Source organism: Natrix helvetica, assembly GCF_964273705.1.
Source record: "Natrix helvetica genome assembly, chromosome: 5".
NCBI classification, from domain to species: domain Eukaryota; kingdom Metazoa; phylum Chordata; class Lepidosauria; order Squamata; family Natricidae; genus Natrix; species Natrix helvetica.
Genome location: NC_138551.1, coordinates 74376367 through 74400522, shown reverse-complemented (window position 1 = coordinate 74400522; position 24156 = coordinate 74376367). Strand labels below are relative to the sequence as shown.

Sequence of the window (24156 nt, the reverse complement as noted above, 5' to 3'; positions counted from 1 at the left end):
AAATAAATTCAGAATGCTTCTCAGTGGATTAGAAATGTTTGAGTACTCCTGTGCATGAACAGAAGATGTTTTATCCTTTACAGAAATATGAATAAAATCTACCTGATTTGACAATTTAATTGGAATTTCTGAACCAAATCATTTCAAAATCCCAAATCAATTCAAGGTGACAAATCAAACTGGTGATTTGAATCTGATTTACTTGATTTACACAGCCCTAATCAAAAGTACATTTACACCACTGCAACAAAGATTTACATGTGAAAACAATATGAATATAAATAAGGCAATACTTCCAATCCCTTTTAAATATTCAACAGAGATGGCGAATACACAGTTTCTTTTGGGATCACCAATTTATTGCAATAGACAATAAATCCATCGGGATTATAGTTCCTATTTCAGTAATTTTGAAGTTATTGGGGGTAGGGGGAGGAGGAGGTTTAACTGCATATTGAAAAATATTTAGTAAAAGTAATAATAGGAATCAAATAATCCAAACAGTTTCTCTTTGTGTTAGGAAAAAACCTTAAATACAGTTCAACATGGGTTTATAATATGTTGAAATAAAATCCATCTCTTGCCTGCCTAACAAACATCTTCCTGAAGGTAGAGATTCTTGAGGGTTACAAGGGTAATTTATCTGATAAGAACACTAGAAGGCAAACGAACTGGTTTTATCCGTATACTACTAAAACTCTTTTTCTTTAACTGGACAAAACAGTGCATTCATATGGCAACAATTTCTGAACCAAGGGAAATGGGCTAACTTATAGAATGCATCCAAAATCCACAACCATGACTCCCTCTAATGCATTGCTCTATATTACATTCTATCCAAAGTGAACACATAGGGTTTTTTTTTTTCAGTTTTGAGGAAACAGGATGACTTACCATTTTTTTAGCATCAATATTTTGAGTTCCATGAGCTTTTTGTTTTCCAAGTTTTCTAAAATAATTGTGTACATCTAGACTGAACCATTCTGAACCATAGAATGCACTGCTCCAACCAGGACAAAATCCAGGCAATTCAGAAGGAGAGGAAGAGCTGGAGCACATATCTTCTTCCATCCTTTCTAGAATTTCTTCTTGCTTTTGTTCTGTTTCTGTAACACTTGGCCCGCTGCAACATTTTTCAGTCTGCAAACATTCTCTCTCTCTCTGTATTTCAACTAGGAGAGTTTGTGATTCAACTTCCTTCTCCTCTGAATCCATACCAGCAACATGATCTGCGTTTGTATGGAAAATTAAAAAGCAAAGAAAGGACACTGTAATACCTTACATTAGTTTTGTTACTCTAGTGGTTGTTTGTTTTCAAGCTGATTGTCCTGAGAAGATTTATGAATAATATTTGCTATGTTTAATAGCATTAGCAAATTAACATCTTTATAGGCCAAGTCCATATTTAAAGATCAGCATTCTTCCCATGACCACAAATATAAGGAGTATTATAGCTTTTCTTCTGTCTGCTTGAGTTGTGTGAAGACAGACTCTACTTGCCCATACATTCCAGATAGTCAAATGTTTGGCAACAGAGGTATCTTCATAAGAACCTCAACTGTTAATCTGAATAGCTGAGCAGATCCATAATTGAACATTATTCTGACCAATATATCTAATACTTTACTGTTTTAGGTCAAACCATATCAATGTCAGGATTACTATATATTAGACTCTTTCATCTCATGAAGAGAAACATTAGAAGCATCATGAATTTAAATGACCTGAGATAAATGGCCCTTCAACTAAAGGAAAGCTAAATCTTAAATCTGGTTGCTGTGTACAACCCAGTAATAACATTAGCACAACCTTCTCCAGCAGTCTCACTTCTGAGCCAGTTTTCCAAGGATATAAATCTTTATTTGAAAATCCCCATTGCTGCTGCTTCTCCTTGTATCTAGTAGGACATAAAGGTTATTACTTCACAGCTTAACTGCTGCAGGTTTTTAGATATTAGTATGATTGAATGTAAGGCATGCCCACTAACTGTTTCATACCTTTTGCTTCCTCACTGCCACTCAGAAAGGTATTTGGTTCGCTTTGGAAAGTCTTGCTCAAATATTGTGGTTCATTAATTCTGAAAATGAGGGAGAGTGCAAGAGATGAACATCTGAATACATATTCATAAATGAAGTACTTTGGGAGATGGAAAACTTCAAAGATTAGTTAAAGTATTTGCATCTTCCACCAGGTGTACTGTATGAGTGCATTTCAGTCAAAAATGGAAAAGCTTCAAAGCCTTTAGACATTCAAAATACATGGGACTTTCTCCAGTGGAACAACTCTCATACGGTGGCTAGCCAAGGCTCAGATAAAACATTAAACAGGTAGAATCTCATCAAGCTGTGAATGATAAAACTTTAAATGCATGTGGCCAATTTTGCCACCTGTTTTCTCCAGGCACCTTTACTACAAGGCTATTAAAGAAAAAAAAAACATACCCCAGCCTATCTTTATGTTGATCCAGGCTTTCAAATATTTATCTGCTCCCTGATCTAGCTACTTTCTTCTCTATATTTGGGAAGGTAGGAGTCATCCAAAGAAAAATGAGTTTGTCTTTTGCGCTACACTTGCTACTCCCAAATGATTGCGCCAAAGAAATTCCCAGTCATTCAGCGTTTGTATTTTTTGAAGTCTCCCCTTACTTTCTTGTCAGAGCACAATTGCAACAAAAATGTCCTAAATGAAAATAGAAGTCAGCAGCATTCAGAAAGTCATTTTGGACATTAATAACATATGGTGGAAAGAGGTCTGAGGAAGTATATAAGCTTTGTAATGTGTGCATCAGAGACGCAGTGGCTCAGTGGCTAAGATGCTGAGCTTGTCGATCAGAAAGGTCAGCAGTTTGGCGGTTCAAATCCCTAGTGCCATGTAACTGAGTGAGCTCCCGTTACTTGTCCCAGCTTCTGCCAACCTAGCAGTTCAAAAGCATATAAAAATGCAAGTAGAAAAATAGGAACCACCTTTGGTGGGGAGGTAGCAGCATTCCATGCACTTACAGCATTTAGTCATGCCGGCCACCTGACCACAGAGTCATCTTCGGACAGCACTGGCCCTTTAACTTGAAATTCCCGGCCCCCTAGAGTCTGGAACAACTAGCACATATGTGCGAGGGGAACCTTTACCCTTTTAATGTGTGCATCAAATGCTGCATTATTTCTAGCAAACCTATAAGCAAAGTCTCGTTCCATTATAAGTATATAGCTGAGACATATACCGGAAATTACCTATCACTGCCCAACCCTTCCATTTATTTACAGATAGCCCTCAAATTATGACCATAATGAAGCCTGCCCATTACAGTTGTAACTCATAATGGTTATAAAACCTATCTTATGTTTTAGTTTGCAACGATCATTAAACAAATACCACCATTGCTTTGACCAAAAGCAGAAGTGTTGGTTTTCAGCAAAGCCATCATAAAATGTGGTCACTGACTGTAGGATTCTGCAAATAGTTGTTAATGTGCCATGTTGCCAAGTGCCCAAAGTGTGATTGTGTGTGAGAGAGAATTTCAGATCTAGGTTGTAAGTCCCCTTTTCCAGGTAAGTTGAAACTTCAAACAGTTGCTAAGTGACTACTTGTAAGTCTGTACATGTTTTTTTACTGTCTTAATCTTCCTGTTTTATTCTTCCTTCATTGCTTTGAAAATGTTGGTTTTAAAATAAAAACCATTGTTTTGTGTTTGGCTTTTAGAAACTTTATCTTGAGGTTTAAATAATTTTGTAAAAAATGCAGGTATTACTCAGGTATATTCTTGAGGTGAGGAATCTCAATGACAAGGTAAAATAAAATATGGGGGAAACGTCTAGTTGTCCTTACAAGGGTAGAGAAAAATGGGGAAACAGAGGAAGATTAGTGGTATTCTGAAATATTCTCTATCTTCCTGGAGGGGAAAATGAGCCCATCTGACCTAACAACAACCATGTCACACATATTGATCTTCAACACCAACAATTCTTCAGCATAGAAATCAATGTTAAGGGCAGTAGAATTAGAATCAACACAGTTGAGGAAGCAGAGGCTTTCATTAAAAAACACAAGTGCCCTCTTAGGAGATATGGGGGAGGCTACACAAGAAACAAAGCAGGGAGGGCGGAGGCTCTGCCAGTGGACGGGGGGGGGGGGGGGGGGGGAGGGAGCGACAACAAGAAGACTCAGATCACAAAAGTGAATTGAAACATCATTGCAATTGTTGTTATAATGTACCTTTATGGAAATGATAAAAAGCAAAACGATTGAAACATATTGAAGATGTTGTGTTAAACTTAAAACTGCTAATATCTATATAAATGTTCATAATTTTCTACCTTTTTTTGGTAAAAGTTGCGAGACCTGGGGGGGGCTTCTCCCCCCCCCCGCATGATGTAGCTGTCAAAATGTTCCATAACCTTTTAACCCCCTTTTTTCCTGTAAAACTTTTAAAACCAATAAAACTTGGACAATATAAAAAAAAAGAAACCAATGTTAAATTGATTGATTGAAAGCCACCCCTCTAGTATTCTATCCTGACCTTTTGATAAACAATGTATGTACCTAGCCAATAACCCGGCATTTATTTATAGGGGGAAAATGTCCAGGCCAAATGTAATTTCTAATGTTGGATTTTCCCCTTACCAGAGGGGAAAACTCATAATCTTCCCCTTACCTTATCATGGCAACTCCACTGCACTGCACAGTAGAAGCCATTTTAAAGCAGTACAGTAGAAGCCATTTTAAAGCAAAACAGGCTGTATCTTAACAGAACACATACCCGGAGTGGTTTTAGGGGTGTCCTACCCCCACAACATTTTTTTCCAGAGAGTAGGTCATCTGTGTATCAAGTTTGGTTGAAATTGCTTGAGGCATTCCAGAGTTAAGCTGGAACATACACACACATACACACAGCCATTTTTTTATATATAGAAACAAACAATTTAACTCTTCCCGTCTTTTCTGTCTCTAAAGTTGCCCTGTATGTAAACAATATTTGGTGTATATGCTAATGAACCATTTGGCAACTTAATCAGAGAACATGCAAGGATGTTCTTTGTCACCAAATTAGTCATGAGAAACACTGCCAAAAAAACCTAGGCGTTTGTGATATAAGCTGTTATAAAAAAAAAAACAACCCAGCCATATGGTTTGAGTCTGTCTTGCACTTAATGCTGAAATTAAAAAGCCAGACAACTTTATTATGTGCTCAATGAAGTTTTGGAGTTAATATATTTGTATCTAACTAGTCTCCAGAGAACATACTGCATAGCTGGAACAAAAGAGATTCCAGTTTGATTGCAAAGCAGTTTGCACTCACAAGTGAGTGTTTTATAGTCTCTCCCGAGTCTCTTTATGTTCACGTCTGTGTATTCATGTTTATGCCTATACAGATGTGCCTATCAATTTAGGCTCCTACACAATTCTTAAATGCCACAGTACATGTCTTCTCACTGACTTTCTCAAGTATTTGTTCCCCCTTTTTTTAATCACAAAGATTAAACAATGGGCTGGTATTCAGGGATTGTGGTACTGACAAGGTTGTGAAAAGTGTAGGAATTCAGAAGAATGGAACACGCCAGATTGCAACTGGACGTTCGTCCAATGTCCATTCTGAACTGCCAATGAAAACAGTAGCCAGTATACCCTGTTCCCTGAAAGTAAGACCTCCCCAAATAATAAGCCCAATCGGGCTTTTGAGCGCATGCGCTAAAATAAGCCCTTCCCCTTATTTTTGGGGAAATACGATGTATATTCAAAAATCCACTTGGTTAGATGGGTGCGGGGAATGGTGGAGGAGTTAAAATGACAAACGAAACAGTAAGGTAAGCAAAAGCAAAATTGGTGTTAAAAGGTAAAATGAAAACGTCACTTGCCTTTCAGGGACAGGAATTCTACCGTTCGCTGCACCATAAAGATTTGCTAGCAATTTTTCTTCCCAGTAAAGTTCACAAAATTTCTCAGAAACTGCATTACAGAACGTATTGTATTGGAGATCCTTTAAAGTGAAAATATATTTACCTGATTTAAAAAAAAATAATGGGTTATGCAAAAAAATGGTTAGATTATTAGGGTTTATTTCTCCCCCACCCCCTCACTCCCATTTCTTTCCAGTGTTAGTTGAAAATAAAAAAAAAAGTTCTATTTTCTTAGGAAGACAATGCAAACAACAGTAAGTCAAACAATAACAGCAGAGGTCAACATTTTTATCCTATATATGCGACTTGCATACTAAAAAGACATAGCAAAATTTTTGGAAGTACCCATCTGATAACTGTAAAAAAGAATCCTGTCTAAATTACAACCACTTTTATTGACATGTCTTATTTTGCTTTCTTTTTTTAATATTTGCAGGCTGTTATGAAAATATTAAAGCCTACCTATAGCCAGGGCTTCAGTAATGTCTTGAGATTTATCAAATGCAAACTCTTGTTGGATAAGTTGCACAATGCTCTCCAAGGCAACATTCTGCGTTACTTTATTCTGCTGAGAAGTTTTTAGGAAGAGAGAACCAGTAGGATTTTGATCGAGCGAGGGATCCTGTGTGTGATTTGAGAAAAGGAACCTCTTCTCTGTATCTGTGTTGGGTTCCTTACAGGATACAAGACTTGGATTACTTTCATAGCACTTGGTTTGTGTCTCTTTATTAATTGTCATTGGTGTTAAATCGCCCATCTTGGCTTTGATGTCCCAACGTTTATTTTGTACTTCACCAAATTGATCTTTAATCACATTACTTAAGGATGAATTTGTTGGCAAGGCTCTGTTAGCATCATAGGTCATTGCAGGTTCTGAAAGGAGCAGGTGTAAACTTGGGCAACAGCTGTAAGTTGCTTTTGAACGGAGAGGTTTATTGGGTATTTGTTCTGATACCGCTATCTGCACGGGTACGAGGGTCAACACCCTTGTCTCTGGGTCCTGTTTTAAAAGAAAATTGTTTACAAAAGTCATACTAGATGGGACGGTAGAGTTGGGATTAGCCGAGGGGGATGTTTCCAAAATGCATTTCTCTTGAGACACATATAAAGAGTCAGAAAGTGGTAAGTTAGGGTCAGGGGAACTACTATTGCTTGGAGATTGCTCTTCGGAATCCTTCTGTTGTAGCATTTTCTGTTCTTCTTCATTCTGCTCCAGAGTACCAGGCATTGTACAAGTAATAGACAAATTCGAAGTTTCCTCTGTCTTGTTTTCATTGTCATTACTTGAAGGTATTGGATTTCTGCTACTCACAGATGCTATTCTTGTCATGGTTTCACAGTCTACCACGGGAGTTGCAATCGCATCTCTGGAAAGTAAGAAGATGGTTTGTAAGATTTACTTTGCTAAAGTGGCTGCTTTATTCTACAAGGTCTTGGGACAGTTACATCAATGTGATTTTTCATACCAATTGTCCATCTATTAATGGTAGTAATTATTGCTAAAGCAACTTCAAGAGCTGAAAGCTTATCAGTGTGAAAAATCAGTAGTGGTGAAACAAAACAGTAGTGGTTTATGGGTAATGAAGGCACATGCTGTACAACATTTTTGCCGAAAACTGGTGTTTACTTTTTTTCCCCGCTATATGTTGCTTTTTTCTTTTTTGCTGTTAAGAAAAATATGATTAAAGAATGTAATGCACAGCATTCTAAATGATCTGATTTACATATAATACATGGCAGCATAATGCGTTAAATGAATTTTATTTTATTTTGTAAACTTATATTCTTTTACCATGATTTGAAGCGGATTTGTTTGAAAAGAACTGTCATTAAGATTAACCAGACTCAATTGTGGCAAATTAAAGACAGCACTGAAAACATCCAAATTTCTCTGTTGATTTTAAAAAAAAAAAAAAAAGGAATAAAGGAACAGACTCGGGAGGAATTTAAATTTGTTTCTCTCTGCAAAAATCAGAAGATCTTTATGATGTGATTAGCTTCATCCCAGTGCAAAAGATCATAATACATACCATAATACTGTATATATTGGATGCCATGGAATTAATCATTGCCTGGAGAACACACAACCAGACTTACATTTTATGGTTTATATTCTGATGCAGAACAATAGGCTTAAAATGAGTTGCTGAAGAAGTGAAGGCATTTGGTAATGTGATCCTTTCTCTGTTTAAAGGTGACTGGCAAGGAACCGGTCCTTTTACCGCTATCAGTTTACTTTCATTGCTCATAGGCAAAAATCCTGAAAGTGGGGACACAATTAACAAGAGATAGATGCCCGCTGTTCAAAGAAAAGTGAAAACAGTTGACCACACACACACAAAAAAGGTCTCTAACATGTTTGGGTACATTACTTAGTTTTTTCTTATTAAAAAGGAATCAGGAACAGCAAGGTATTTAGAATAAAATACTCACCTAAGTTAGTATTTCCTGAGCAACTTTCTTTTTGAAAAGGCCAGCTAACATTAAAAGAATCCACTTCTCTGAAGTCCTATCAGCAGAATAATGAAGGATGAGAAAAGAAAAGTCTTAGAAATACTGTTTTCAGCATACGTGCACACACAATCGTCGGCACCCTCCCAACACCAAGAGAAATAGAAATGTTTCCTCTTCTCTGCCTAAGGGCCTAAATTCTTTATACTTCCAATTTCAAGGAAGTCAGAAGAATAAAAGATAGAAGGAAGTCCTGGAGCTAAATGCCAGTTCTAAATCTAAGCTATTTAGAATGGTTTTCCTATTGTGAATGATAGTTGAAGCTTCTCTGTCTATTATCTAGATTTTTGTATAGCCTGCTTTTAACCTCTTTCACCTCAAAGATCCCAATGCATATAAAAAATAATGAAGTTAAGTTAGTTTTTCCCAAAGCAGAGGGAAAAGAAAAATCAGGTTATAGGAACAAGAAATGTTAGGTTACTGGAATACTTATTTTCTGGTGCTTGAATAAATTGGCAGTCCAGAGGGCCTTTGAAAAGGTCCAAGGTCACCATAAAACTATCAAAAGAAGGAAGGATGGAAGAAAGGAAATACACACACACACACACACACGGGGGGGGAGGGGGGGATATTCATTGAAAAGTTGCAAGCAATAGGCCTAGGAGTGAGCTTGCAGGCCTTACTGAACCAAAGTTTTAAACTAAAATAATTGCAAAATGTACCAGACTAATATTTCCAAATGTGCTGATTTGTGCAAAGTCTGTACTTGATGTGGATATATTTAGAACAGAGATGGTGGAAAATGAAGAACTGAAAGGTACAGGTGTCTGAGAACTTCAAATGTATGAGATGGTGGAAAATGAAGAACTGAAAGGTACAGGTGTCTGAGAACTTCAAATGTACACCGGGAGTATGTGGAGACTGTCTGGAACATCAAGTAAACGAGGAAGTGAAAAGGCAGGGGGCAGGAAATCTCAGCTGGGCACATTGAAGTACGGTAAAAAGAAGGGCCCTGCAAAAAGAGGAAGTTAACTCTGGTAATATTCCAAGGGAACAATGGAGGTGAGAAAAGGGTATAAAAATGAAGGCTTGTGATCATGTCAATGCCATCGATGGTAGCTGTTGCTCACTGACATAGCTGCTATCTCTGACCCGTGCTGCAACTCGAAACTAAAAGTACAATTTTACTGAAGTACTAATGCAAATCTCTGGCATTTTTCATGTTTGAACTAACCATGAAAAAATAAACTTTTGATTCAAAGCTGAATTGTGGTTGCATGTTTTGCATCTCTATTTTTAGTGTTTCAAATTTTACAACACATATAAATGTAAAGATTCCCCTCGCACATATATGCTAGTGGTTCCTGACTCTAGAGGTCTGTTTCAAAGCCGAAGAGACAGCACTGTCCAAAGATGTCTCCATGGTCATTTGGCCGGCATGACTAAATGCTGAAGGTGCACGGAACGTTGTTTCCTTCCCACCAAAGGTGGTTCCTATTTTTCTACTTGCATTTTTACATGCTTTCGAACTGCTAGGTTGGCAGAAGCTGGGACAAGTTACGGGAGCTCACTCAGTTACACGGCACTAGGGATTCAAACTGCCGACCATTCTGATCAACAAGCTCAGCGTCTTAGCCACTGCATGTATATGTATATCAGGGGTGAAATGCTACTGTTTCGGGCCAGTTTGCCCGAACTGGTAGTAAAAAATGCTACTGTTTGCCTGAACCAGTAGTAAAAAAATGCTTAACAAAGTAAAAAAAGTTCCAACAATCAGCTATGCTGCACAATGGTAGGGACTTTTTAAAACTTTTTTTTAGCATTTGGGGTCCTTTTTTGTTCCGAGGAGGCTTCCATGAAGCCTGGTAGGCCAAAAACAGGAGGGTTTGGTGGCTGAGAAAGAAAGAAAGAAAGAAAGAAAGAGGGGTGGGAGGAAAAAAGGGAGGGAGGGAAGGAAGTAAGGAAGAGAGAGGGAGGGAGGGAGGAACGGAGGGAAATAGGACCATAAACTTGGCACTAGATGCAGCTTCAAAGAATACCTTGAAAAAGCACAGCAATCCAGGGCTAGAAGGGACCTAGAGGTCATCTAGTCCAATCCCCTGCTCCAGCAGGACATTGCTAAAGTGAGTTTCTGTTTTTTTACACACACACCATCACATTACTACCTAGCCATGCCCACCTAGTCACATGACCACCATCCCCATCAAGCGACTCCCACAGAACTGGTAGGGAAGAAAATTAGATTTCACCATTGACGTACTTGTATATATTCATATTCTCTCCTGCTCCAGTTCTGGTTCCATAGCAACAGCAAAATAGGGGGAGGGAGGGTTGGATTTGTTCACCAAGTCCCTCCTCTCACACCACAATATTGCCATGTTTATGAAGGATGTAATTTTAACAGGAAAGATACAAGCCATTGAAGCAGGGGTGTTCAACCTTGGCAACTTTAAGACTTGTGGACTTCAACTCCCAGAATTCCCCAGCCATCTGTTATGAAGATTGGACATCCCTGCATTAGAGTATTTTCCTTAAACAAGACAGATCCTTCTGTGCATTTCTGATTGTAATGAATGCCATTCTTTCCTACTGGAGACACCTGAAGTTATTGAATTCCAAATATATGCTCTGAGTATACAGTTTCTGCTAATGATTAAAATGTTGGCATGTTTGAAGTATGGTTCTCAAATTTTTCACCCATTCTCTCCCACAGATTTTTTCGTGAGGAAATGAAATTAAGGGATATACCTCATATACTTCTTTGGACTCTCTGAGAAAAGCCAGATTATAAAAAGTTTAGAATATATAAACTGTCTCACAAGATGCTATATATTTCTTACTCATTCATTGGCCTAGAATAACATACGAGCAAGAATGATAAGGAAAGGCTCAATTTACTATGAGCATGCAAATCAGGCAAGATCTAACTTGTGATTTGATTTGAACATTCAATATGATCTGAATATGCAGTGTGATAATGCAGTTTGAAAAGTTGAATCAAATCTATCAAAGTTACAGTGAAATAAAATGTATATTTGCATGCACAGAAATCTGCGGATTTTTTCCAAGTCAATTCAAATATCTGATTCAATTCAACTCAATGGTCAAATGACCTTCAATTCTAACATCTGACCTGAAGCTGTAATGCTATTTATGGCATTTTATTGTAATTACAATATTATACCTGTTGGAGTAATGATCATTACTGAGTTGTACTCTAAAGTCCAAATAGAGTTTAGGTATTTCACAACACAAACATGCGATGTTATTGTTTTTATAGTATTTGGATTCTGTTAATTTGGAATCATTGTTAAGATAAGGTAGTGAAAATGTGAATGGGTTCTATAATTATGGTTTATAAGAAGACTTTTTAAAAATAAGTCTTGAAAACAGTTTAATTATTCTGTGGTTTATTTAAACAAAACTTGCATATGGAGTATTAAAACTGTGGTACTGAACTGAAATGAGATTAAAAGAATAGATGAGGAAAAGTTAATTTTAGTCTGAATAGTCTGAACTTTACTGGAATAAAATGGAGACACATACACACTCCACCAAAAATACGTACCTGAAATGCCACTTTTGCTAAAACTTCTAGAATCATCCTGCTGCTGATATTTTGTTCAAGGAGATAACTACGACAAATCTAGAAATGTGAAAGTATAGACACTAAGAGAAGGAGGTGGGTATTTAAAAAAATCTAGGCATTTTTGAAATAATTTGAATGTATGGAGAAACTTTATTACAATTAAGTCAAAGTTGCTCAAAATTAATAAAATCCCATGAAAGTGTGTTGAAAACAGCCATTAGGGCAACCCACACAAATTGGATGGATTACAACCCAATAGAAAATTTTATTTGCTCCTTAAGATGGTTTAGGGAAATAAAAATGAAAATTAAGTGGCTGAATTTAATTCACCTTGATTGCATCTGCTAAAGAAGGCCGGTCTTCTGGCTTGCTTCTTGCCATGCTCAGAAGAAAATGTTTCAGTTTCCCTGGCAACACCAATTTGTGATCAGGTGGAAAATTGCTTCTTGCTGCTCTCCACAAAATTGCAGCCATACCGTAAATACAGGCCTGTGGGAAATGGCACAGTGAAAAGGCAGCTTAGTCACCTAGAAGGCCTCACTTTATGTTCTCCTTGTTCTTGAATGCACATGGTTGAACATCCAAATCAACATCAAACTGGGGTGTTTGTTAAAACCATAACTGTCCAACAGATGAATTGCAAGGTTCAGATCAAGTATCTATGGAGATTCTCAGTCATCTAGGTCATCGATGTCCCAAGGATGCTTTTTCAAAAGGCAACAGGAAGCAACTGGACTCTTGTTTTTCCTTGAAGATGTTTTGCTTCTCATCCAAGAAGCACATCAAAGACTCTTCTTAAATGAGAAGCGAAACGTCTTCAAGGAAAAACAAAGTCTTTTGTGCCTTTCGAAAAGCACCTTTGGATTCAGATCAAGTAAACAAGTCTATTCTAAGGATATCTAAGGATGGAATAATGGGCTTTCCTTCATCACCCAACCAAGTCATAAACACATATTAATGAGTTGATCTCCAAATAAATCATTCAAGGATTGTAATATGGAATAAAGTTGAAAATTGCATTCTTGCCTTTCAGGGCTTGACATTAAGGAAGCTCTTTACATGAAACTCAGCCTTATCAATACTTGATAAGCTCTCCAATTACTGGAGGAATATATGGATGTTTGATATCCAATGATTAATCCCAAGACATCTGAACAATCCTGTGTACATCAAGTAAAAAAATGGCAAAAATGGGATAAAGATCAAATCATGTAAATGTCAGCCTCACCAAGTAGTCCACAAATTAATTCCACAGGTAAAATAAGACTTCTGGATTGAGAGTGACTACACAGACTCATGCAAGTGTGATTGTTCTGTACCGCCTCCTTCTTACACCCACGTGAATTAGGGAGGTATCTGTCCAAGCCACTTTGCCATTGCTTGTTTTGGACTTAAGCCATGATTTTCTCCTTTGTCACTTTGGTAACGGGTTTGACCTAACTCTGACAAAGTCATCATCTTTACTGTTTACTTTAAGTTAATGTTCCAATTCCTGAGACGCATCTTTAACATTCTTTAAGACGTCTCTCTGTAGCTATATTGTTTGAACATTCCCACATAATTTATGACTGACTTATTAATTTTTTTCCCAGCATTAATTTTTATTCCATCATTTCATTCCATTCCTTCACATATTGGCCTCCTTCATACCCACTTTTCACAGATTTTTAAATCTTATTCATTTCTTGTTTTTGTCAACTACATTATTTGCAACTATATTTTTCTTCTCTGTATATGTGAATGAAGTTGTATGAAAAATAAGGCCATCAATCTCATAAGTTACCAGCAAATAGCAAAGACATACGTACCAGCGTGCAATTTATCTTCTATGTTGGAGTGGTAGGTTACTATCGATTCGGACTGGTTCGGCCGAGGAGGTAGTAACTTGGCCACCCACGCCCCCAAACTGGTTTTATCAGCGGCACCTTAGGCAGTGCCATCTTGCTTTTTGCTTCTGCGCATAAGCATTTTTTTCACTACTGCGCATGCGCGCCTAGCGCAATTCAAGCATGCACATGCCCCAAGCATGCGCACACCCAAAGCACGTCCATGAGCGAACCGGCAGTAAAAGAATCTGGAACCCACCCCTGTATGTATGTGTTTTATAATTAAGGCCTCTAAGCAGAACCTCCACTTTAAAGAAACTATGTACAGATAGTATAAATCTGGATAGAATTTGTCTTGGAGTATAGCCCTTTTTAAAGATGGATCTTCATTGACATATAACACAAAGATCATATATTTTAATACCTTTTCAGTAACAAAACCCTCTTCTGCTGCCTCAGGTGCCAAGTAAAACCCATCCAATGATTCTAAAAATAAACAAAATGCAATACCACTTTTAATTTTGGAAACCAAATGAAATGAAACTTAGAAACATTTACAGCAGCATGGATTTTACCTTCATTTCCATATGAAACAAAAGAAATCCTTCCATCAGGGTTGATTACTACAGAATCCAAACATAAATATGCTGGAAAATAGACAATAGCATTATCAATATTAACAATGCTTATAATATCACTGACATCTATTTTGATTATTTGGTTATAAGACAGAATAATTGAATTATGAAATGTTGAATTCTGACAGACTAAAGTAGACTGGCAACTGGCCATAGGTCCATTAGAAGCTTATGCAGCCACTAAGAGATAAAGCAGAAGTCTTCAATCTTAGCAACTTTAAGACTTATGGACTTTAACTCCTTCTCCAGAATTCTAGGAGTTGAAATCCACAAGTCTTAAAGTTGCCAAGTTTGGGGACCCCTGAGATAGTGTCCTTGATACATTTTGCTGGCTGTGGAATTCTGGCAGTTGAAGTCCACACATGTCAAAGTTGCTGAGAAACACGGCTCCATTTAATACCTAGAAAATTTTCTTGTAATCCGGAGTTTATGTGGGAGTTAAAGTAAGATGGCCCAAATCTCTCAGCCCTTGAGGTAAACCTAAGGAGTAGGGAAGTTTTGCTCTACAAAATTGGCATGTTGGGGCATTGTAGGACCTTCGGGTGGATATACTGTAGTTGATTGCATAGTGGCTAGCACCTTGGTCGGATTATCCAAAACCCCAGGGAATTTGAATATATATCATATGGTGCCTTAGGCAATTTGTCAATTTATATTAGTTTGGTTTTTAAAAATAAAAACAAACAAACATAAAGGTAGATTTCTTCAAAATGTCAAAGCTGCAAATAAGATCATTGTCTGTGGCAAAGTTTATGAAGTGCTAAACAAGCATTAAGAAGATTCATGCAAGCCCAGAATTCTGAAATAAATAAAGAAGGACCTATTAACTTTTTTACCTGCCAGATGAATACACAGATGCTCAGCTGCGCTATTATTACAGAAATAAGCATCTTAAGATATTAAATAGCTATGTTAAAACCTCTCAAATTATGTCTTTACTTTATCATTCCTTTGTGGTATTTAGTGGCATGGAGACAATGACTTTATAGTCGTAATAAAATAGAAATGCGATGAAATATTAACTGTGTATTCATGTGTCATTACACACAGTTTAAGATTCTTGTTCAAGAGTGCCTTAAAGATATATCAATCTATGAAAAGGAAGGTGTGGAATATTCTAGCAACTGAGGCTCCTACAAGTTTCCACTACATAGGTATTAAATAATATCCGAGTTATTGTCAACATTAAAATATGAGAAGTTTATTTTATAATCCATCTTTTTATTGTAAGGATCAAATAGTCCCTCATCCTTTCATGGCCACTTTTTATTGGCTGATTGGCTACGAGGTACAAGAGGAATCTAAAATGCATGTATCCTAAAGTATCAATTCACTCCATATTGAGAGCATTGAAAATGATGCATGTGTAAATATTAAAATAGCAAAATACATTAGTTAAAGACAAAATAGCAAAGGTCATACCTGGATAATCTGTATATGTCTCCAAAGTGAGCAAACATTCATGGCATAAAGCCCAGAGTTCATAATCTTTCAAGGGTTTACCGTACTGTATTAAGAGATGTTTCAGAAAAACACACTGAAAGCAAAATGTTAAGGACAGTTGAGAAACAGAAAGTGTTTTTGAAGCCATACTCATTACAATATGCGTTACATTTCAATTACAGTATATGCATGTTAATCTATGAACATAAGTTATTGCATTTATGATATAGGTCAGAGGTGTCAAACTTGGCCAGGGTGGGTGTGGCCAGGGTGGGTGTGGCCAGGGTGGGCGTGGTCAGCTCAATGTCACTCCTGTCGGGGCACTTGTGGTGTCTCAAGAGCTCTGCCAGCGAAACAGGCTCCCGAGCTCTGTTTTCGGCTGCCAGGGCCTCCTGCAACCCTCTGCCAGTGAAAATGGAGCTCAGGAGCCTGTTTTCGCTGGCAGAAACACTGCCGACTGGTTCTTCGCTGTTTCCAGGGTGGCACTGGGATCTAACAGCCAGATCTAAGTACCCCGTGGGCCAGATCCGGCCCCCAGGCCTTGAGTTTGACACCCCTGATACAGGTGATACCTCTTCTCAAAATACTTGCATTTTTGTCACTTTCTCCAAAAATGTATATAGTAATGCCTTCGATATAGATAAATATGCAAAAGAATTACTTTTATTTCTTCTTCTAGCACACAGAGAAATATATTTCTCTTGGACAAAATTGAAACAATCATAGCTTTCATATATATATAAATATCCAAATATAATACAATATTATACGGTTATAATACTAGAATTAGAATATGGAACTTTACAAGTATACAATTGTAAAGTTTCATGTTCTTCTCTAACAAAAAATGTGAATAAAGTGATTGAAAATGCATAGAAAAGTTATTTTGAGGCTTACTTTTTTCCACCTTGATTGACCAGTGAAATAGGACAGAATCCTATTAAAAGCACTAATATTTATCCGGCCTTTATTATTTTTATAAATAACTCAAGGTATGGAATATATCTTTTACTCCTTCCTCCTCCTACTTGAGTTGCAACGACCCCCTTGTGATGTGAGTTGGTTGAAAGAAAGTGATTAGACAAACCCAGTTGGCTTTGAACCCACCATGGTGAGACTAGAACTCATAATCTCCCTGTTTCTAGCCTGACGCCTTAACCACTAGTTCAAACTGGCTCATATTAAAGATTGATTTGGCCTAGAAGTAGTTTTAAAAATCAGGGTCAAACTATGCAACAAAGCCAGCAGAAAAATAAAACTTTTTCTTGGACTACAGATTGATAGTTTTGCTATAAGAACAACAGCAAGCACAGTCAACACAAAAGGACCTTGCAACCAGGAATGACAAAGACCGGGAACAGCACAAGAAGAAGAAATGAATTGAGTAGGATTGTAGTTGAGTAATATGAGAAGACTGAGACAACTCTTCCCTAGGGTTCCTGGCTGTGTTCTTTAAATCAGGGGTCTCCAACCTTGGCAACTTTAAGACTTGTGGACTTCAACTCCCAGAGTTGAAGTCCACAAGCCTTAAAGTTGCCAAGGTTGGAGACTCCTGCTTTACATCATAAGTAACATTTTCTGATATGAGATGGTCTCCCAGTGTCCTTGCCCTTTCTGGTTGAGACAGCTAGCCTGAAACCTGGTTAGGTAGAGGAAGCCCTCTGTGCTTACCTACCCAAGTCTTGGTGATACACACCAGGGACCTCTTCCTCATCACTATTACGCTGTGGAGGAGCATGGTCTTATAAACAGGGCTGGGATTCAGCAGAATTAATTGGAATCCAAGGACTCCAGTCATCTAGCATCCAGAATCCTGGGTTGAGGTAGGTGGGGAAGGGTAGAATAAGGAATTGGAATTTAGAACATAGACTCATAGGTCTGGAAGGGACCTCAGAGGTCTTCTAGTTCAACCCCCTGCTCAAGATAGGAAACCTTCTATACCATCCCAATCAAATGGCTGTCCAGTCTATTTTTGAAAACTTCCAGTGACAGAACACCCACAACTCCAGGAGAAAAGCTATTCCATTAATTGTTCTCACTGTCAGAAAAGTTCTCTTTACTTCTAGGTTGGATCTCTCTTTAACAAGCTTCCACCCATTACTTGTCCCGCCCTCTGGGGAATAGGTCAATCCTCCACTTTCTGTGACAGTCCCTCAAGTACTGGAGACAATCCTTTCTCTATGATCCTCTCCTGGCCTGCCACCCCTTTCGCTTGTCACACCCACGCACGCACACACACACTCACAAACACCCATTCTCCAGTCCCCTGATGCCTATGCAGGCCCTTTCCCTGCCTATTGCTGATTTCTCTGCTGTCTACCATTTCTTCAGAATGGGGTACAGGAGATTGACTTACCACCCTGTCCCCAAGGGCTCTTCTCATTAGATGTCTCTCCTTCTCCATGTCTCTCCCTCCTGGGGACAGGGCTGTTCCCTCCCACCTCCGGTATTTTTTTTTAAAGCTTATTTCCTTTGCTCCTTGAATAAAAATGAATCATCATTCCAATGAGCAGATTTGAATTTTGAAGGCACTCTCTCTATAACTATATCCAACATTCAAGACACTTGGAGGCCAGGCGAAATTTAAGCACCATATAGTTGAACAAAGAAGATCAATGATAAAAAGAAGGACTTTAGGGAACCAGTGAAGGAGCATATTTAGCATGAAAAAAAATCCATGTTATTTTTGTTACTGAGCATTAAAGGAAGCCAGTCAACTTACAATTTTGTTTATGGGGCACAATAGAAAATGATGTTTAGGCAGGAAAAACTCCTTCCTAAAATTCTGGCATCTCTAGTACCAAGACCAAATCAATATTGATATCAAATGTAGTCATGATCTAGTGCAACTGTTCTGAAGTTTTATTATGCATGGACCACCCAGGGGCGGTGGTGATTCCGGCAGGCACTACTGCTGGTTCTCCCATGTGCGTGCTTTGCACATGTGCATGCACAGTGCAATTAAAATTGTTCTGCACATGCGCAGAATTGAAAAACAAGATGGTGCCACTGACAGGGAACCGGTTCAGGGGCGTAGCAGAACCAGCAGCGACCCAGGCCACCAAAACATTACCGGTTCAGCCGAACTGGGCCAAACCGGTAGGAACCCCCCCCCCCCCCACTGGACCATCCCATCATCATCAAAAGCATTGAGGACCATTTGATAAGCCAACGCTTAGGAACATGGCACTTATGGACCCCATGCTATATGTCTTCCTTCTAGCTGACCCAAGACATCCCTCTCAATTAATTAGAAGATTTTAAAATTAAACTGGACAGCTTCTGAGAAGACTTGCAACATCTTGTCAGATTTGGCAAACTTCTAAGATTTTGACTTTTTTAAGTTAGGGTTTTTTTTTCTGGCACCTGCAGTGTCCTGTTAGAGCAGGGGTGTCCAAACTTGGCAACTTTAAGACTTGTGGACTTCAACTCCCAGAATTCCCCAGGGAATTCTGGGAGTTGAAGTCCACAAGTCTTAAAGTTGCCAAGTTTGGACACCCCTGTGTTAGAGTAACTACCAATAGTCAGGAACCAATGTTTTACTAAGAGTTTTATCTTATTTATAAATATTAAGAACAACATTTTTTAATACTTAATGCTCATGTGTAGTAGAAAAGGAAGGAAAATTCTAAGTTTATTTTTGCATCCGCATCCACTCTACTTCATTTATAGGGAACATTCTTTCTCTGGACAAAAGTTGGATTTTTTTTTAGTTTTCTTAGGAAAAAGAAATAATTTCCTATTTCTAAGAGATAAAAGGACTTATTCCTAAAAACTGCATCCAGCTTCTGAACAGGTTTATCTAGGGATCGGGATAATAGTAACTCTGTGAAAATTATATATTATCCACCAGCAACTTGATTTTCACTTCTATGATGGTCTGAGGTTGAAATTATCAGAAGAAACCAAGAGAACAATGCATACAAAAGTTTTATACTGCAGTTCAAAAGCCATGGCAACTGCATGAAAAAGAGACAAGGCAACGAGGTTAAAATTAAGGTTAGAGAAAAAGACTCCTCACTCACACTTGAATTGATTTATTTATGAATTGCAAAGGAAAAGCCATTTTTAAAAAATCTGAAGATACAGTTATGAAGTTGGCAGGCAGCAGGTTTGGCAATATAATTTTGACATAAAGCAAAGGCGAGCATAGAAGCATAAAGGGTGACATTAAAGTTGACCGATCGAGCATCAAAGAAATTTATGTTATTTCTGAGACAAAAGGCAACATTAAAACGAAGAGAGCTGGAATCTGAGGAGCGTATCACGATTTGTACAGTGTTGCTATTTCCAAAATGAATACTACCTAATGCAAGCAGAAAGCATTCAAGTCATTCCTGAACACTCAACCAAACTGCAAATTTTATTCCTCTATTGCTACCTCTTTATTTTTACTGTGTATCTTATTTTACCGCATGAATGGGACTTCTTATGTATATCCCAGGCATCATATTTTAAAACCTCAGTGTACATGGTAAACTAAGGGATCCTGGTTTAGACCATAGCAGCCTCAGACATAAAATCACTTCTAATTCTCCAACCACAGATTGCTATCAAAAAAACAAGTCACCCGCTGCCAGTGGCATACTTCTCCAATACACTTTCTCCAGCATTTTATTACATCAAGAATTGACGAAAATATCCAATTGCTGAGAAAAGCTGAGGAGTCTGATATGCCACATGTATCAACTTAAAGCAAAAGTGAATCAGAACCTTGATCTTTATAAAATTGGCCGTAAAGTGGTTCAAAATAAACTTTGCATGCAGATTTTAACTTAGTATGATCAAGCAGAAATTTACTTTATTTATATTTCAGTTGCATTCAATTTAACCATTTGCATTTTCAAACCCAAATGTTTATTAACAATTTCCAGTTCACACTTTCCTTTTTAAAGCGCTGGTAATCAAACGTTGCCCCACTAACTCACCACAGCATATAAGTGTTAAAAGAGTTTAATTGTATGGCCACACTCTCCCATCTCCACAAAGAAAGTGCTTTATGCCAGACTACCGTATTTTTCAGACTATAAGACTCACTGGTGTATAAGACGCACCAAGATTTCAAAAGAGGTAAGTAAGAAAAAAAAAGTTTTTGCCTTCCCTCAGTCCCCAGCAGCTCTCTGCAGGATTCAGCAGGGCTGGAGCAAGGCAAAAATGCCCCCGTTTTCGCCTTGCCCCAGCCCTGCTGAAGCCTGCAGAGGGCTGCTGGGGACTAAGGGAAGGCAAAATAGCCTCCATCTTTGTGAAAAACAGCCCGTTTTTCACAAAAATGGGACGCAGGGGCGGGGCTTCGGGAGGCCAAAAATGGCTGTATTCGGTGTATAAGACGCATCAACATTTCCACACTGTTTTTTGGAAGGTGCATCTTATACTCCGAAAAATATGGTAATTAAAAGAGTTTTTAAATGAAGGAATTGTTTTTGCTACCTCATTGTTTCTCAATTCTGAGTCCCCGTCGTCATATTGTCTGTCTTCAGTCCCACGGTCTGTTCTCTCACTGTGTTTCTCTTCAGGAGAACTTAGCATGCTTGAGTTACATCCGTCTTCCTTAGATGCCATAAATGTGGGAGACATTTTGTTAATATAAAACAAACAGTTTTGACCTGATTTTAGAGGAGCTTCGCTGCGGAATTCTCTTATACGACAGTTTTCTAAGGCATTGCATTCAGGACTTGTTTCATCTGTTGCATCTGCTGGATTATTTTGGTCTGAAGTTTCAGAAATGGCGTAACGATATGGAAAAATATCCACTGCTTCTTTGTCATCACTGGATGTCATGTGGTTTGGATACCCTGATGATGTATTTGGGCTCAGGCAAAGTTCTCCGAAATCGTTATGCGGAAGAGATGCTGATTTTGATCCAGGATGATCACACTGAATTAATGGTCCTTCTAAGATAGTATCCTCAGTACAACCAGGTTGTAACTGACATGGCTTCCGTGTCGGTGAAGCATGATGCCCTATAAAAGATAAACATGCTCTTGAGTGTGTCTCAGAGTTAAATGGTACATTTGGAAAAGTTCTAATTTTCCTTAAACAGTATCTCTCAAACGAATCTCTGTCCGCTCCGGATGCATATGGCTTAGCATCTAACTCTTTGTTGCATTTCGTAAAACTGTTCCTCTCTTGACTTTTTGTAACCCAGGTTGAAATACTTTGGCAGCAAACTCTTTCCTCCTTCTTGTTGATTTTCATGGTCTTTAGTTCACTGTTTCCATCATTGGGCGCGTACGGGCCACAAGAACTTTCACTTCTAGCAAAAGTCGAGTCCTCTGGTGACGCTGTCCTAGTCTTAGCCACGTTATCATCTGAGCGCTCTTCATTCGGCGAAGGGCTCTCATAGAAGGTTCCTTCCCAGATGTCATCACAACTGCCTAGATACAAAGAGAGAGGATTTTATTAAAAGCATTTTTTTCTCCTGCCTCCTCATCCCATCCTGAATTTGTTGGTGCTATGTAGTAGTGGGATTCCAAATCTTTTCCTACTGGTTCTATGAGAGAATACTGCGCATGCGCACGCTCACTCATGCGCAGCACTCAAAGACCGCCCTCAGTGTCAGCGCTGGTGAGCTGAGCTGTTTTTTAACTCAGCTGAGGCGCGAGAATCTGCTCTGCCGCGCAAATCAGCTGAGGTAAAAAAACAAGGGAATATAGGACAGGGAACGATAGAGGTGGGAGGGAGGAGAGAGTATTTGCTGGTTCTCTGAACTACTCAAAATTTCCGCTACTGATTCTCCTGAACCAGTCCGAACCGGCTGAATACCACCTTTGGTGCCATGAAAATTAGAAATTAAATACGGAGTACTATTATCAAAAGTTGAATAAGAAAGGGTCATTTGAAAAAAATACAAAACTATTGATGGCTTCCCATGATATTTTGTACACCAATAAACTTCTTATCATCTCACAGCCTGGAAGTAGTATCTGGATAAGATTAGGTTACATAGATCATTGCCAACCACCGCTTATATGCTTGCTTGAAAACTTCAACAAGTCCAAAGTGCAAAGCTGGAGGCTTGGAAATTCACACTTCCTTATTAAAAGAGAAGATTATTTCAAAGTACAGTAGGATTACAATCTAGGATTGGTTGTTTAATGACCATTTGAAGTTATGACAAGCTTTCCCATGGCTATTTGTGTCCTAGATTTGAAGGTTTGACTGCCTTCTGCAACATGAATGCTTTTTGGGTGCTTGGCAACAGGCCTGCATTTACGTCCATTTGCAGCATCCTGGGGTCACATGACTGTGATTTACAGTGTTTCTTGCCAAAAGCTGGCATTTACTTCGGGTTTCTGGGGGGGAAATGTTCACTCGTAAAACTGATCCGCTTTATGACCAAAGTGATGCACCTAACAACTGCTGCATAAAATGTCATAAAACTGAGTGTGACTCACTTAACATCCAACATGATTTATGATTAATTTTCGACTGAATTATAGTCATAAGTCAAGGACTATCTATATCTAGAATATAGAATAACACAGTTGGAAGGGACCTTGGAGGTCTTCCAGCCCAACCCCCTGCTCAGGCAGGAAACCATATACCATTTCAGATAAATGGTTGTCCAATTTCTTTTTTAAAACTTCCAGTATTGGAGAATTCACAACTTCTGGAGGCAAGTTGTTCCACTGACTAATTGTTCTCACTGTCAGGAAATTTCTCCTTAGTTCTAGGCTGCTTCTCTCCTTGATTAGTTTCCACCCATTGCTTCTTGTCCTGCCCTCAGCTGCTTTGCAGAATAGCTTGACTCCCTCTTCTTTGTGGCAACCCCTGAGATATTGGAACACTGCTATGATATCTCCCCTAGTCCTTCTTTTCATTAAACTAGACATACCCAGTTCCTGCAACTGTTTTTCATGTGTTTTAGTCTCCAGTCCCCTAATCATCTTTGTTGCTCTTCTCTGCACTCTTTCTAGAGTCTCCACATCTTTTTTATATCATGGCAACCAAAACTGGATGCAGTATTCCAAGTGTCTTACCAAGGCATTATAAAGTAGTATTAACACTTTATGTGATCTTGATTCTGTCCCTCTGTTAATGCAGCCTAGAACTGTGTTGCCTTTTTAAAAATCCTGTACATAAATACCTAGACCTCACTTCAGCTCATATGTTTTTGGATTTCAATTCATGAGCTACAAACATTATTTTATTATTATTACTCCAAGGTCCATGATATGCTTCAAAAATACAAAAATTATACCTTGAAAGGTGCCATATGATTCAATTGAAAGCATTTTTCTTCCAGTAGCTGAAAGGGCCTGGCAAATATCACTTGGGGAGGAAAGCTTGAGTTTCTCTTTGCATAATGATATAACAAC

The 24156-nt window shown here is 38.3% G+C and overlaps 1 protein-coding gene across 1 annotated transcript in view; it reads right to left on the bottom strand.

Annotated features, from left to right (window-relative positions):
* KNDC1 (kinase non-catalytic C-lobe domain containing 1) overlaps positions 1-24156 on the bottom strand; it is a 91193-nt gene that overhangs the window by 30673 nt on the left and 36364 nt on the right. The window contains exons 5-17 of the mRNA XM_081955335.1: positions 24039-24156; positions 21266-22212; positions 15818-15932; positions 14333-14404; positions 14182-14243; positions 12262-12420; positions 11911-11988; positions 8325-8400; positions 7989-8151; positions 6354-7258; positions 5850-5994; positions 1998-2077; positions 895-1229 (exon numbers count right to left, since the gene is read on the bottom strand). Coding sequence (XP_081811461.1) covers positions 895-1229; positions 1998-2077; positions 5850-5994; positions 6354-7258; positions 7989-8151; positions 8325-8400; positions 11911-11988; positions 12262-12420; positions 14182-14243; positions 14333-14404; positions 15818-15932; positions 21266-22212; positions 24039-24156 — 3255 coding nt within the window. The remainder of the gene's footprint in view (positions 1-894; positions 1230-1997; positions 2078-5849; positions 5995-6353; positions 7259-7988; positions 8152-8324; positions 8401-11910; positions 11989-12261; positions 12421-14181; positions 14244-14332; positions 14405-15817; positions 15933-21265; positions 22213-24038) is intronic.